The sequence below is a fragment of the Neomonachus schauinslandi genome, chromosome 9, assembly GCF_002201575.2.
Source record: "Neomonachus schauinslandi chromosome 9, ASM220157v2, whole genome shotgun sequence".
Classification (NCBI taxonomy): Eukaryota; Metazoa; Chordata; class Mammalia; order Carnivora; family Phocidae; genus Neomonachus; species Neomonachus schauinslandi.
Window position 1 is genome coordinate 136297495 of NC_058411.1, and position 17060 is coordinate 136314554.

Sequence of the window (17060 nt, forward strand, 5' to 3'; positions counted from 1 at the left end):
GCCTACAGCTCTGAGACCCATGAGTTTCACACAGCCCACTACTCTACAACTGGGCCCCAGAGTGCCTCTCTGCAGCAAAGGGTGTGAGCCAAGGGTAGTCTCAGATGAAAGGCATGGAGGAGCTGTCCCTCCACACAGCATCTGGCATCCCAAGCCATAACCTGAGGCATGCAGCTGTGAGCTGCTCCTTCTCCCTTTATAAACAAGCCCTACCTCTTGGCTTTCCCTTCAAGGTCAAAAGGTGAGGGAAGGCTGCTCTGAGGATGAACCCAGGAGAAAGTCTTAAATGCTAAGCCAGTAATCACAGTTGAGTGGTTTTTTTTTTCAAAGGCATTCCTATTCGATTATACACTCGTGTCTCCAAAAGGATAGAAGGAGGATTGGAGCAAGTGGACTTCTTGTTTTGGGGCTAATTGAAACTAGGTGGAGGAATCTTTCTCAGGGTCCCCTGGTGGGTCCCCCAGAGGTGGAGCGAGGCTAAGTCTGGGGTAGGTAATCCGAACAGTTGAGGCCTTATCTGGATTTATCATAACAGGTAGAAAGAGATGCTTTCAGTATTCCAAGGTTGAGGCCAGAGGGGGAAGCCTTATAAACTAAACTAAACTAAGCCAGGATCTGTGCTAAATGTCCTCCCAATGTGCCTTGGCTGTGGAAATTATTATTATCAATAGCATTACATAGATGAAGGAAGAAAGGGGTGAAGCAACTTATGTGAGTTCAAAAGGCTGAAGAGTGGAATATCCAAGCCTCATGCCTACAGGAGTCTGATTCCAAAGCCAATGTTCTTTGGCACCACTGAATCAGAGTTCTTATGCACATCCAAAGTGAAGGAAGACTCGCTGGATGTTTCAAGGCATATAAATGGATGCGCTGGGGTGGCAGATTTTGGAAAATGTGATAGAAATCCTAGAACTTTATTTCTATAGAAACACCCATAAAAGCTGAAGAGGGATTGTTCATTCAGAAAGATCTAAATCTGCAGATATAATGAACTAAGACGGGTGCCTACATCGGCCCGGAGAGCACCCATCAAAATGACACCAGACAACACTGGATGTTCCTCACAGAGAGACTGGAAAAACGAGTCAGTCATGGGCTTTGCTTCATTAGTCCTTCTTTTGCAGCTTCTCTCAGCATAATGCGTGGCCCAACTCAAACGACACTGATCATTTCATGCCTGGTCAGTGGGGCTCCCAATGGCAAGGCATCTCCAATGAAGACAAGTCTTTGTCACTGAACATCTAGGTCCCAGATCACCTGCCCAACCCCTGTAGCATTTTATCATCGTGATTTCCAAAATTCATCAGCCTTGAGGGTTTGGGAATCTATTTCCCCATTATCATGTCTTTCCCTGACATAACTGTGTCAGGCAGAAAAGAGGGAAGACAGAGAGAAAGAGGGATGGTAAGAAGGTTGAGTGGAGATGAGAGGAAGGAAGGAGAGAGAGAGAGCAATGTATGTGAAGCCTGGGGATTTAGTCCAGTCTTAGAATTAGGCCACACCAAAAATAAGTCTTAAATCTGGATTCTGTGATTATGAACACAATATATTGCCTTTTAGCTTAGGATAGATTGAATGAGGTTTCTGTCACTTGCAGCTGAAAGAATCTTGATATAACGCTGGAAAATTCGACTCTCAATTTAGTCTCTATCCCTAGGAATAAAATGTCTATTTCTAGAAATGAACCTAAGAAGAAAGACTCGAGAGAGATCCCAGAGGCCCAGATAGAAACCAACTGCCCACAGCAACATGCCTGCTCTCATCCACAGAATGACCTTTTCTCCTTTCCCACCCTGTATGGTGGCACCCCATACCCGGGTTTCACCAGCCATAAAGAATTACAAGGACACAGCTTACAAACACATGGCTCAGAGACCAGCACTTGTACTGAAAGCTTTCCTTGCATGGCTGCATCCGCCCACACACCGGCTTCTTCAGCCCAGAGCATTGGGCTGGAGGTTACATTAGACATCTACTTTCCATTAAGGTTAACCACAAGTGCCAGGATGGGAGGCAGCCACAAAAATCAGAGGAACCAGCTAATGCTCAAGAGAGACCCAGCTGACCCAGGCAATAGAGATAGCAGAACTCATGTGATCTGGTCCCCTCCAGCACCCCCAGACAGGAGGTCCTGTTGCAATTCTTCCAGACAAATGGGTTTCTCATGAGTCATTTGTCCCAAAAGAATTGCAGAAGCAAACAGACTTGACCAACTTTGAAGATAAAGTCCCAAGTGAGGAATACAGAATCCCATCACAAAGACTAGAGAGACCTTCCTAATGAACAGTCCCAGATGGCACCTCTGGAATCCCTTCCTTCACTGTTCTCTTCCCTCTGAATCCCTCAGCCCCTTCACAGGAAGACCTGAGCTCCACCCCATTCCAGGAAACTCTTGTCCTTGCTGTTCTGGGAGCTTGCTCTTATAGGAGACCTCTATTTTCAGATCATCAGAGAGCAAAATGCTCAGGCAGCTACAAGTTTGAAAATTAATTACCGTTTAAAGGGCAGAGTTCTTATCTCTGGATAAATCTCCAGGTGAGAACTCAAAGGACTAGCCCTGGGAATACCAGCTGATTTCCCTGAACCTATAAGGACATGGGTATCGAATAATTAAAAGGCATCTCCCACGGGACAATGTATTAGGCTGCTCAGCCCAGAGGCCATCTTAACCATCTTTAATTGCAAGGCTCGGGGAGCAACAGGAAGCTGGGAAATCACATTCTGCAAGGTCAGAGATGTGAAACTATCAAAGTCCTAGTGTGTGTTAGAACACTCTCCAGCTCATGGATGCCTCGCTATACCCTGATCGCCCCCTACAACCTCAGCGGTAGCTGAAGCACACCACCACGCACTCATCCAAAGTTCCCGTTGTGTGCCCTGGGCATGCAGAGACAGGTGAGTGTTCTAGGGTTCCCCAGCACAACTGGGCTCATTTGGGTAGAGACATACACCCCTGGGCTTCTGGTGCAAAAGGGTGTGTCCCTAACCAGGTTTCCAAGGAGGTCTCTGGACTGGGGCATACTTGTGACTATGTGCTCTCACAGACTTCTGTCGAAGGCCTGGGCACTGTCCTTCCAGCTGCAATTAAACCCTTCCTAGAATTCTGACAGACCCTGTATGTGTGAGAAGCAGGGTGGGCCTTCTGTAAGCAGTGGAAGGAGGGATAGCCTTGTCAGCTTGAAATAGAACCAGACTTTTCCAATCTTTACCCCTGTTCCCAACTGGGACTCCACAGGGCACAGGTGTAGAAGAGAGAAGCCAAACGATGTTGAGATGAGTTAATATCCTAGAAGAAAAGGTAGTTTGCTTGCTCATTTGTTTTTGCCATAAAGGCAAAAAGACTCAGTGGGTTAAGTCAGAGGAGAGTCCCCCATGGAGGCAGATGAATGCTTTGCTCCGTAGCCCTGAGTAGCAAAGTGATGGAGGGGAACTAGACAACAGGCCATAAGCAGTAAAAAACCAAGACTTGATGGAGTAGTCATAATCCAATAGTTGGAAGACCACAGTGAGAGACATTCATATGCCTGGAGTGTATACCTAAGTGACACTGACATTGTGATGATGAAGAAAACCCTTGGTAAATGACAGAGTAATAACTTCTCTCTATCTGTATGACACATATCGTGATACTGAAAGAGACACTGTCTTGACATTTGTTGAAACCTTTGGATAAATACATTACAGAAGTCCAAGAAAATAACAGTGTTACAAGTGGAAATACTCTCTCCTTTAGCATAAAAGGCAAACTGGAGAGGGTTATTGACATCTCAAAATACTTCTGCACTTTGCTATAGCAGCTCTCTCGGGTGCATATAAATGATGGTTTGCTTGCCATATCCTTACCAGGAGCTTCTGCATAAATAAGATGCTACCTAAATTTTTTTTTCTGGGAAGTATATAAATGTTCATTACACATAAATACAAGGTTACACGGTGAGATTGATGTTAAGTATAACCATAATAAGATATGGTCCAGAGACATCCTGCTTCTTGCTAATAGCAGTCCCAAGACTGGATGTGGTCAGTCTGTGGATTCTAATCACAAAGGCAGGCAGGAAATTTAGGATTCTCTTCAAACTCAACTCTTGATTCAAACCCCTATTGGAAAACCTTTATCCAGCCTCAGACCTCCACATGCATTCTCCCCACCCCTATTATCTACACACAGACCCATGCATCGTCCCTCCTTCCAACGTGCGTGAAACCCAGAAACACTGACACACTGAAGTCCAGTTCCACCTCTGCCTGGGATGGATGCCACAGCAGGAAGACTTGCTCTCATGCCCCCCAAATTTTCCATGCCTATCCCCATTCCTGATGACAATGACACACGGAGAAGCAGCAGAAGTTGCTGTACCTTCATGCACCATCAGCAAAGACATCGACAACCACCCCAACATATCTACTGCTTCTGATCCAGCCATGCAAAGAAGCCCACTCGCAGGACCTTGGGGGTAACCTAGGAAGTCTTACCTCTCCTTTCTTTCTCCCACTTCCTGCCAACGGGTATCTTTGGGTGAATGCTAAGACTAACTGGTTAAGGCAGGATTTTAGACTTAAGCCACCTAGGCTTAAATTCTGGTTCCACTGTTTTCCAGTGTTGGGTTTAAATGTTGGTGTTCTCCTCCCTAAAATGGCACTACGATAACTTCTTCATGGGAACAGTATAAATTAAATAAATGAACCTACTCAAAGTCCCTAGCAAAGTGTCTGGTGTAGGTGCTCAGCAAAGGTAAGCTGCCATCCCTGACCACCCCTGAGGACACCAGATGAAAGAAGAAAGGACCTTAAGATGTCCTGAATGGCCAGGGAAAGTCAAAAACTCAGGGGCTTTCTACAAGATGGTCCCCCAAGCAGAGAAGTCCACAGGCTCACTCATTTTCTGACAGTCTCTCAGTCATGTCAGTTGGAGCTGAAACCTAACTATTGAGCAAACAAGGTATGCTTCCAATGCCGTGGCCACTTGATTCTCCCTTCTCGATTTTTGTCATTCTGAATTTTGTATTTCTTGCTTTGGATTCAGAATGTCTAGATCTGACTTGTTTCAGAAAAATTTTATCTAAGCCATGAAAGCCCTCCTTGGCTAAATTAAGTTAACTAAATAAACTAAAATACATTATATTCTTTAGGCAACTCAATTGCTTTGACCTCCCTGTATAAAATTGCTCACGAGTACACACAGATAGACACACGCTCACACACAACCATCACCACCACCATTACTACCATCAAACACTTCTTTTTTCCTTCTGTGCTTTATTTTTCTTCTAGGGATCTAATATTCTCTTACATACTATCTATTCTACTTTATTTTATATTTCCCTTATTAAGGGAAGAGATTTTTGCCTATTTTAATCACAGTTATATCCCCTAGCTCACAATACATGGATGGAGTGACTCTCTGTCCCAATTTACCAGGGAAGATAACAGTTTATGCCTGTGGTATCAATTTAATTATTAATAGCTTCCCTTTTTCAGTCTCGGAGGTGTCCAAGTTTAGACAATCAAATATACAGAGTTGATTAATAATAAGTAGTTGTTAAATTTAATTAATAAATTTGACCAATTTGATACTTTAATTAAACCCGTCAACTCCTCAAACCAAGAGTATTACCCTGAGGTGAATGAAATATATATGATGTTTAAAAGCATGAGAAGAGATTGATTAATCTCTTATAATGGTCCTGCTTTTGAAATTCTCACAAGGCTAGCAAACATGTTCATTCTGATAAACCCAAATTCTACACAGCTGTTAGTGTTGAATAATCCTAAACTGTAATGCCATTATTAGTAACAGTGCCAAGATGAGATACCTATAAAAACGTGATCCTGATAGAACTTGGGAAGCTATGCCTAATTTACCTCCGTAACCATAACACAGGAGAAATGAATGAAATTGGAAAAGCATCCCCATGCACCTGCCCATAAGAATGCAGCATCAGGATAATATCACGTATTGGAGACTGGAGGTTTTTCACTTCAAAATGAACTACATCACACCCGTCAATATTTGTAAACAGCATCTGGCCTGCGGAAAAACATTTCGAGATGGACGTGTGGGCTCCTAGACTGGGTGAGATTTTTAAGGCAGGATAGGTAAATTTTGTGGTTCTATTTTCCCACGTGGACCATTCCCAAAACAGAAGGAAACAGCCCCTAGGGAAAAAGTGGAAGGAAGCCATCCAATTCAGTCTGATGATCAAGGCAAGACAGATGGAACTTTGACTGATTCCACATTATGTCCATCTCCATGCCAGAAATTACCACAGAAATTAACATGGCGATGGTAAAAAAAAATACTCAGAGAGATGACTCAGTCATGGAGCTCTGTAATAACTATCCTAATCACCAAATTTGTTCGATAAGCTTCATCTGAGGTCAATAGGGAGACCTCTGGTTCTGCAGATCTTTGAGCCTATGTGGCATTCTCACTTCCTTAAAGGGAGTGTAGGCACCCAACATGTACTCAAAACTCAAGGTCATACTTCCTGAAATGCAAGAAAGCAGCCAAACCATCGTCCATGCAGAGCCTCCAGCCTCCACCACACACGCAGGCTTGGACAGAATCCTTGGCAGCCATTTGAACTCCGGTGCTTCTCCCAGATGTGCCCCTAATTTTAGCAGACTATGGCCCCTCCACCCCCCCCCACCATGCTTCCTCTCCATGAGACATCCCAAGCACATCAATGGCTTTGGCAGGAAACTTCCATGGAAGTTGCCCCTCTGCTGGGAGGCAGGGAAGGAGAGGAGGGCAGCAGCCCCAGCCCATGGAAGTTCCTCTCCAAAGTCTGCAAGCTGTCAGTCTGTGTGTGGACTGCCCTGCCCAGCCCCCTGGCCCCAGAAACAAAATCCAGACTCACTGTGGAAGCTGCCGGTGCTGCTAGTCTCTGCCGCTGCCATGACACGCTGATCGGGCCCTTCTGGCATGGCCCTTCCTGACAGTGAATGGAGGAGAGAGCAGGGTAGGGGAAGAGAGAAGAAAGGATGAAGGCAGAGGAAGAAAGCATGGAAGGATGAAAGAAGGGAGGAGAAGGGGAGTGGGTGTATCTTTAAGTGAATGGTGAGTCTCTCCTGGCCACAGCCTCCAAACACCTCTCACACCACTAGGGGAAAAGGCTGACAGCATCAACCCAGCAACATGGTCCTCACTCAGGAGTCCACCCAGAGAGGCTACCCACAGCTCAGCAGGCACACCATCACACCACTCTTAGTACATGGTGCCCAGCTGTCTTTCTTTTGGTTTTCTACCAAGATCCAACTGGATTCCCTCCAAGGGCTCAATTCTACTTCCAACAAGATGAGCCTCCCAGCCAACTACCACTCTGAAAGGAAGTGGGTTTTATCCAGAATTTTCAGCCCCTTAAATCAAAGAACTAGCACCTCTCCAAAATTCCTGAGGGAATATTGGTCCTTCTGTTTCCAGCAGAAAAATCACTGAATTCACTACTACTTTCAGGGCTTCTTTCCCAGATGCCCTTCCTGGCCTGTCTGATGGAAAGGAGGTGAGCTAGTTGGATGTCATCTGTGTGGATCCTCAGCCCTCCTCCTTCTTGCTGTCAACAGAGTCAGTGTGTATGTTCCCCATTACCATTTGGGAAAAACTCATTCCCTTTGAAAGGCCTCTTAAGAATTCAGAGAAGTGGGTATGTTAGGCAGCCTTTGAGAAAGGACATGCAGTGACTTAGCAATGGCATTTCTCAAGCACCTCTTGTTCAAAAGACAAGAGACATAGTCCCTGTTCTCAGTCAAGCCAGAGGCAGAGAAACATCAGAAGGACCCAACAAAGAAGCATGTTCACAAAGCAACACGTCTATGTGTGTAAACCAATAAGGTGATGCTGGGGAGACCATCCAGTGAGCACAGTGAAATGGGACCACTGGGTTTTGATGATGGTGAGGAACAGAGAGAAAGAACAAAGACAGAGATGAAAGAACAGATGGTAAGTTGAGAGGAGAAGATGTTATGCGCTGAATGGTGTTCCTCCCAGAATTCATTATGCTTAAGTCCTAGTATCTCAAAATGTGACTGCATGTGGAAAGGTAATTAAGATAAAACAAGGTCATGTGGCCAGTACTAATCCAATGTGACTGGTGTCCTTGCAAGAATGGGAAATTTGTACACAGATATTCACAGAAGGTAAAGGATGTAAAGACATGGGGAGAAGACAGCATCTACAAGTCAAGGAGAGAAGCCTCAGAAGACACCAACCATGCTGACACCTTGGTCTCAGACATCTAGCCTCCAGAACTGAGGAAATAAGTTTCTGTTGTTTAAGCCACCCAGTTGGTGGTACTTTGTTACAGCAGCCCTAGGAAATGTATACAGAAGGTCTCAGGCAACGTTGGAAATGAGCAAGTGCCATTGAAGAATGGGAGGCAGGCTGGCTGGGGTGGCATGGAGGGGGCTTCTTGTGGGAGCAGTCAGGAAGCAGCATGACAGAGTGCCTGAGGGCCCTGGAGGTCAAGGTAAGAAATTTATCATTTTGGGAAATGAGGATTCACTCAAATCTCTTAAAGAAGCAGTTGGGATAATGGAGAGTTTAAGGAGCATGGGTAGGATGACTCTGAGTCTAAAGGCGCAAGCATCGATCCAAGAACTGGTCTGGTTAGGGAGTGGACTAGGGCAGTTCCTGCCGACAAAGGACGTTGGAGTAAAGAGAGGTAGAGCAGGATCAGGTAAGGAGTCAGGTACAGGTGATGAAGAGACAGGTTCAAAAATGACTCAACTTTGGGAAATGTCCCAAGAGGGTTTTCACTGATGCCAACAGGTTGTTTGTTTGAGAAGCAGGAGGTGGCCATGGTGACTTTTATCCCCAACAAGGCAAGTTTTAACCACCAGTGAATTCTCCAGGGGAGGCTAACAGCTTAAGCAATCAAAGAGAGAAGAGGTGGAGGCTAAAAATGTAAATCCAACCAGCTCCTACCTAAAAGCAAAAAGGCGTTATAAGCATGTGAGTGTGTGAGGTTTCCCAAAGTAGATGTCTAAAATAGCAGGACCAGAACTTTAAAGGAGAGAAAGAAGAGAAACCAATGGATGAGGTAAAGAATGGCTGGAATGGGGAATACATCATGGAACCAGGCATCACGATGGCACTGAACAAGATGTTAAACAGCAAGGGAACAGAGAGAGGGTGGAGAAAGAATGGGCAGCTATTAATAATGTCATTCAATAGATAGTTCAGAAAAGGATTAGACTTTTCAGAGGAAAGGCATTTGAATTTTGCCAAGATGAGATAATTAGTGACCCCAAAAATTTAGAGTCAATGAAGTGGTGAGATCAGAAGCCCAAAAATTAAGACAGAAGATAAAACGACCTATTTTAGTAGTTGAGGAGACGCGTGTCAGTTGGAAGGGGCAGAAAGGTCAAATGAAGATTTTTTTCTTTAATGTAGAAAAGACGGTGGATTTTAGAGTAGCAAGAAGGGAGAACCTCCTGGCTTCAAGGTTTCAGAGTGGGACAGACCCGGGCATAGAGAGCAGTGGGCTAGAGAGGGCAGGTGACAGATGGTGAGGTGTGAGGGAAGTGAGAAAGAAAGCAGACGTGTGAATTTGTAGATATGAAGAGGATGAAATATTTCCTAGCATCACAGAAACATATACTTGACATAGTTCCTTACACATGCATAATAATGGCTCTTTAAATGACTTTCCCATTTTATATCTATCTAAGCATTTTCTATTATTGAGTTGACTCAGGATCTCAGAATTGGGTAAAAAGCAAAACTTTGAGGTCATCTACTGTAACCTCATGATTGATGCATGTGTCTCCATAACATCTCTAAAATATGGTCATCTGGATTTCTTGGAAAATCCCTGGGGATGAAGAACCCATTATCTTACCAGGTGGTCTGTTCCATTTTCACATGATACAGGTAAGTGTTTGGCGCACTGCACTTCACTGCCCTAGAGTTTTCTAGCCCTGCCACACCTGTGGGTAAGGGAACACGTTGCCGAGCCCATTTACCAGACCAAAATGATGGAGGACAATTCCCCGGAGCATCTCTGAATGGGATGAAACCTGGTTTTGTGATTTCTGATTGTCCCAAACTGCAATGCTCTGGAGCTTCATCCCAGTGCAGTCATTCACCAAGAGGTGTATCTGCCTCCTTGTTTATTTCACTTAACAGACATTTGCAGAAAACCTACCATATATCAGATATGGAGTTATGTGATTGGAGAAATAAGGCCTGGATCCTGCCATTTCAGAAATCCTGAGCTACTATGAACAAGTAGGTGTTGACAGATGTTCTTGAGAATACATTTTCACAATAAAAATATAAAAAAAAAAATCACTTCCTGCAACATATTTAGAGGTACTAGGGTAGCATTCCTCATCTCTGATAACCATCTCCCTTGCTTTTGGCATCTCTTCCCTACTCTTCATTTTCACCCAATCCGTGTTGTAGTTTTGGGACTATGCTTGGCCCAAATCACCTTGCTGGTGCTGGTTTTACTACCACCCTGGAGACCCTGAACTCCTTGAATTATAGTCTCTTTGCTTTTTGAATCATCCCAAGTGTTTGCCTCCTCTTCAATAAATATCTTTGCCACAAACCCAACTAGAAAAAAATCATGGAACTGGCTTATTATAGGTTCACATTTCTAACTGTAAAGTCTACTTAACCTCATAGAGAGACCATTACTGTACTAGTACACTATTTAAAGCTTCTATTCAAAAATGACCTCATATTCCTTAAAAAACCTTACCTATGAATCAGAGCACTGAAACCAACTCTGCTCTGCCCTAATTTTTCGTGTAATCTGAAGAATACTTATTAACCTCTCTGAGCCTCAGTTCACTGGTCTGTAAGTAGGAATGATAATCCTGGCCCAACTGACCTCCAAGTACTTCGATGATGATCAGAGAGAAGCCCTGGATCTGAGATGGGACACCAATATTCTTGCCTTGACTCTACCACTAAATAGATGTATGAACTTGAGAGACACCTGCTCTCTCTCTCTCTCTGGGGTTCAATGTCCCCATCTATTAAATAAGTGGGTTTGACAAGATGATCTCCAAGTTTATTTCTAGCCAGGATTTCACTAATCTGCCAGCATAGATTGCTCACCCAAATTTTACCCAGGAATTTATCAAGGACTCTCACGAAATAATTATGAACAAAGAGGTTAATGTGTGGAGGAGAAGAGTCCAAAATGCTGGAGTCATAACCATGGAAGGACTATATTCAAAGAATGCTGATAATTGGATCAACAGCTCTTGGGAGCAGGACTCCAGCAGCATACCCCAAACTTGAGCTATTCAACATCCCCCCAAATTAAAAATAAGCTTAAAGTAATTGCTGGTACATAGATAAAAGTTGCAGGTGGCACAGAGCCGGGAGGAAAAGCTATATCTAGACCACAAAGAAATCTTGGCAGAGTGGAAACAGATCTACCAAGAACAGCATAAGGTCTTAAAAAAACAAAAATAACGCCCACCATAAAAACAAAAAAAACACCAGCAACAACAACAAAAACATTTAAGGGAAGAGTGAGAAAAAGCAAGTAGAATTTAGGATATTGGGATTCTAGTCTCATCTATGTGAACTTGGGCATCTAAACATAAGTTAGTCCCAGTAATTCAGGCCCACCTGGCAAAGTCCTCCCTCTGTACACGATCCTTCAGCACAGATAGATGCATTCAGTAAACTCACACCTACTGCCTTATTAGATCCCTCCAACTCTGAGAAGCTAAGGTTTCAGTATGACTAAAGATCCAGTAGAATCCTTGAATTGAGAGCACTGATTGGGATGGGATATGCCAGGATTGGGACAATATGACATATGTATCACTAATTCCCTTTCCTATACCCATGGTAGACAACTCCAATTAATCCCACATGCTTTTTCACTGACTCTAGATGCAACCACTAACTTGTTTTATCACTCTATGCTGAGCAATCAGCACTGGTACCTGAGATCTATTTGCCATCCCTGCAGCATATAATACTTGGTATCAAGGCAATTAGGTTTGCAAGCAACGAGTCTTGTTTTAGGTATAAAGGAAATCTAGCAACATGGAAAGCATTACTCTAACAGTAAAGGGACTCCTCCTTATTTAGAAATGAAGACTATACAATGGTCTCTTTAAGATCAGCATAAAACGGATGAAAACAAGAATATAGGCCCAAGGTCATCTGAAAGAGCTTGAGTGGCTTTCAGGCCATCATGACTCAATTGTACACCGACTGATGCAAAGGAAAAAAAAATATGTCTTTGAGAAGGAATATTGGCTGGTCATAGAGACGTGGAAAGGGAGTAGACATGGAATTGGATGGTGGCAATGTTTATCCCTTTCCAGCTTCGGTCGGGGAGTGGGGTGGATTTGGGCAAAAGACTTGGAGTATTTCTGAACCTACTGGGAAGCCAAGGAGTCTCTGTTATCAAATGGAATGGGTAGATCAGTCTTTCTTAGCTGGATGCTACTGACAATTTGATTCGTCTGACTTTCTTGCTCTAACTTCTCCTTTAAGCAACCTTCTCAGTATGATCAAGCTTCTCACACAAACTGGCTTACTGGGAGTGAATGCTTTGATCATATAGCCTTTGAATAATCTGGCCCCCTGTGTGCATTTATATATTGTCCTTTGGGTGTTAACTGTAGTCTCATGGGTGTTTTAATTGTTGTGAGACATCCCCTCAGCCCTCTTCACTGATAAGCAGATGGTTGGGTCTTTGGTAGGGAATCAGATCCAGATGTATCTACCCAGAGTCCCCACACACTGATTATTGGTGTTTTGCAAGGGGGACTTACAAGGATCCATTTAAAATGGATTAAATGCTTAGGCCATTATTCCTTACCCATTATAAACATTTGACATAGGATTATATATATTTTTAATTAAGTACTTTTATTAAGCAGTGTCATAAAAACAGAGTAGACACCTTTGCTTTTAAGGAAATTTAGGGTATGGAGAACTATAGGACATGTGTGTACCCAAATAAGTCAAGGACATGAATAAATAAGGAAATACAAAGATCAGGAAGCTGGGGGTTGACAACCACTGGGTAAGAAAATGATCAACTTCAAGAACAAACTGGACCACAAATCAAAGGTCCATCCTGGCTATAGAGGCTCAATGGGGAAAAGGTGGCCAAGGTTGTCCTGACTTTATGGGGAAAATGTGGCCAAGGTTGTCATGATGATTGGCAGAGTGCAAGAGATGGCATACTGACCAACCCTGCCAATCAACTTTGGGATGTTGATGAACTTGACTCATTTTTTTTTTTCCAGAGTGTACATGACCATTTACCAAGCAGACTATATTGGTGGCACTGGTGATGATGGCAGTGATAAAACCAGTAGTACCCAAGCCAACACTTCAACAGCTCTTGTCTATCCATTATCTCTTGTTATGCACAATAGTGAGCAGTGACCATCCTGCTGCTTATGACAAGAGAGAGAAGGGAGGGAGGACTAGACTTAAACCAGCCTTATACAGATCTATATATATTGCCTATATATCTCTGTCTAATATCTCTATCTCTATCTTATCTATATCTCTCTCTATAGATATTGCCTGTACCCCCCAAAGCTCTAGTGTACACGACCCCAACATCTTCCCTTGGGGCAACAAGGGATGGCACACATTTAGGAGGCCTGGAGAATGGGCTCTAATTCTGGAGACCTTTGTCAACCATAGAATTCATGGTCTACAGTTATCAAAAGTTAGCTTCTAATTGGAGCTGCCAATTCTACAATGGGAAGCTCTTCCCTTGACCAACTAGATGCTTTCTCTTTCCTCCTGGGCTTCAACAGACAAACCCAAATGTCTAAACCAGTCCCAGTAGAGGAAGTGGCTTTGCTTCTTGTTTCTCAGAGTTCTCTCCAGGCTCTCCTCACCCCCAAGTTTAGTATCCAGCACCAAAGACTGTCCTAGGAAATACCTTGGCTTGTAATTCAAAATTATTTAAAATTTCTTATATATCATTTCTACCTTATTCACTTACATAGAATGATAATTACCATCTATTGAGTGCCTAATAGGAACCAGGCAATTTGCATACATTATCTTATTTAATCTGCCTAAAAGAAGAAATTGTTCTCTCCCTCTCTCTCTCTCTCTCCCTCTCTGTTCCAGATGAGGATCTAAGGCTTAGAGCATTTAAGAAAATTTCCTAAGGTCACATAGCTCATAAGCAGAAGCTACAGGATTCAAAGGCGTATCTCTCTACTTGACTCCAGAATTAGCAGGTGCTCAGCCCACTTTCTATTGGGCTCTCCCCCACCCTCACCTCAACTTTGTCCTGTGGAATGAGCTAGGCCTGAAAACAAAAACAACCAGGAGTAAACACTGTGTTTAAAATTCTAAATTTCAGATGCTCTAGTTTTTGTTTGTTTGTTTTATTATGTTATGTTAATCACCGTACAGATGCTATATTGACCCAGTCCTCTGCCTCTTCTTCTCCTCTTCTTTCCCCTCCTCCTCCTGGATAGACACAAACAGATCATAAAGCCTTGGGTTTTGAGGATTAGGAGAAAAATACAATTCCCTACCAGGAGGAAGTCAAGGGAACACACTGTTCTCTTTACATGCAAATATCTTAATTACAGCTGGTAAAGAAGATATTTGTATGGAAATTTATGTATCTTTATATGTTATGTATTCAGTTTGCCTCAGGGGGAAAAAAAGGCCTTTTACACTTCAGGAACCCAAACAGGGTCTGTTAAAATAGAGGCCATCGTCAGGTGACATAGGCCGGCTAGCCCATCCACCACAGGAGCAGAGAGGAGTGGAAGGAATCCACACCTGGTTCACTAGCCCTCCAGATACGGCCTCTGCCTCTCCTTTCTTCAGGACGAGCTCCAGTGTAAACACGCCTCGTGGGGCTCAGAATTTTCTGATGGGGCACCTCCCCATCTTACGTTCTAGTACCTGTCCCTGTGGAGGTTAAGCCTATGACAGCACCCATCCCATACCTCGCACCACCATCATGGACGGAAAAAAAACAACCAGATTTCAGAATTACAAGGAGATGAAACCAAGTTTGGGAGAGAGCACCTGGAACTGCACTCAGGAAAAGGATGTTATTTTTTGGCAGGGTAAGGGAAGGAGAAACCTATATTCCACAGATTCTTCGCCAGTCAAGATACACCCAATGAACAAAATACACCCAATGATCTATGACAAGGCTATATTGGTTTCAGTGAGCTGCTTAGCATTTTCCTGGTGTTATAATGTCTGTTTTGTAGTCTAAACCATGTTTATCTCCACTAAGAATAGAGGATAAAAGAGACTTACCTTACAGCAGGTAGAATTCTGTCTAGACATAACTGAGAACATCCCACTTCTAAAGGGTATTACAAATTAGAAAGAAAAAAGATAAATCTCTTACTTATAATGACTTCCCTTCACCACATCTGGAAGGAATAAGAGGGGACCTGTGGAATCCCGGGAGATGCACCAGAATAGAGTGAGCAAACCATCTATCTGGGGTGGTTTTGATGCTGTTCTGCCTGGGGCCATAGGGGTGAAACAGATGACATTTAAGGTTCCTTCCAAGCTTCATGTTTCTTTAAAATGGAATGATTTGGCATTTGTTCATCTGTTTCTAACACTCTAACACTCAAGGGATGCACACTGGGTGAGGTGGCCTAAAAGATGCATTTATAAAAAATCCATCCTGACCCACGATGTTACTGTTAACTCTTTTTCAAAGTTATGATCCCAAACTGCAAGAAGCTTTGAGTGCCCCAGGTCCTGCCCTTCAGTTGACCTTCCCAGGCCCCACTGATGACATACTCAGCTGCTACCACAGGGCACAAGGCCTCGCTGCCTCATGCCTTAGTGCTCCTGGGTTCCTGCAGTCTATCCTATACGCCATTGATGACTTGTCCTCACACCCAGCCTCCCTTAACACTCAAATAGATGACACACATTCCATGATGGCCCATCAGCACCCATGTCAGAACAGCCAGCCTTTCTAGACCTGCCACAGCAGCCCCATCCTTCCTTTATAGACATTTCCTTCTGTGCATCTTCCATGCATCTGCCATTTTAGCCTGTTGAGTGACACGCTGTTCCAGATCACCCTCCCGGTTTGCCTGCCTCCAAGTTACCTCTATGCCTTGGCTCATGCTTACTGCTCTGACAGGAATGCCTTCCTAAAATTCAACCCACTGACTACCCACCCACCCCTTAAGACCCAAGTTGTCCCTCTGATTAAATGGGCTTTTGAAATTGGTAACCCTTTTGTATGATTTTTTTTCCCTCTAGCCTGTGGGAGAGTTACACATTTTCATCCCTGCTTTATATTCCCTATGAAATTTTAATTTCCTTGGAAACACAGATTGCATTCTATTCATCCTTGCACATAGTCGGGGAATTGAATTGAATTCTGTCCCCAGCACAAAGACCTTCTCAATGGCTAGGGGATGTGGCACAAGGGGAAATAAACTAGCATAGACAAAGCTCAGCAGATGTTCAAAGTGGATTCCTCATCCTCGGGTATAAGGCTCTAACACTGACTTTGCTATTGAGAAGTCTCAGGGTCTTGAACACATCACCAAGCATTTCTGAGGCTCATCCATAAAATGGAGGCTAATAATCCCTGGAAGCTTCCTTCTCTGCAAGGTCTCAGAAGACCTTCTTCCTTCCAGGCAGAACATTAAGAGGCTGTTTTGCAAACACAGAGTCCCACAATCAGCATGTGTAAAATGAGCATATCTCTTTTAGTTGGTTTGAGCATTTCTCTTTTAGCTGGTTTGGGCTTATGTGGTCAACTGATGAGCCACAGAGAAACAGCTATTCATTCAAATCCAGTTATTCATTCACTGATTCCCTGCTGCTTGCCATTCTTCTTCACGTCACTATTACATGTGGCTGGGACAGATAAAACCTGCCCTAAATCTTGATGGGGGAGCCTACTGAAGGGGTCTCAGTGCTCAGCCCTGCAGGGCATGGAAGCTCCTCCACAAAGTGCTGCCAGAGCCCCACGACTGGGAGCAGGCCAGAGGGAGCAGAATGCCATGGCTCCATTGTTTCTCCACTTCAACTAAGGCCATGTGTGTCTGTCTATCTATCTATCTATCTATCTATCTATCTATCTATCTATCTATCT

At 43.7% G+C, this 17060-nt stretch overlaps 1 protein-coding gene across 1 annotated transcript in view; it reads right to left on the bottom strand.

Annotated features, from left to right (window-relative positions):
- Positions 1 to 17060, bottom strand: part of NTRK3 (neurotrophic receptor tyrosine kinase 3) — a 371594-nt gene that overhangs the window by 21726 nt on the left and 332808 nt on the right. The window contains exon 17 of the mRNA XM_021680526.1: positions 6861 to 6935. Within this exon, the coding sequence (XP_021536201.1) occupies positions 6861 to 6935 (75 nt within the window). The remainder of the gene's footprint in view (positions 1 to 6860; positions 6936 to 17060) is intronic.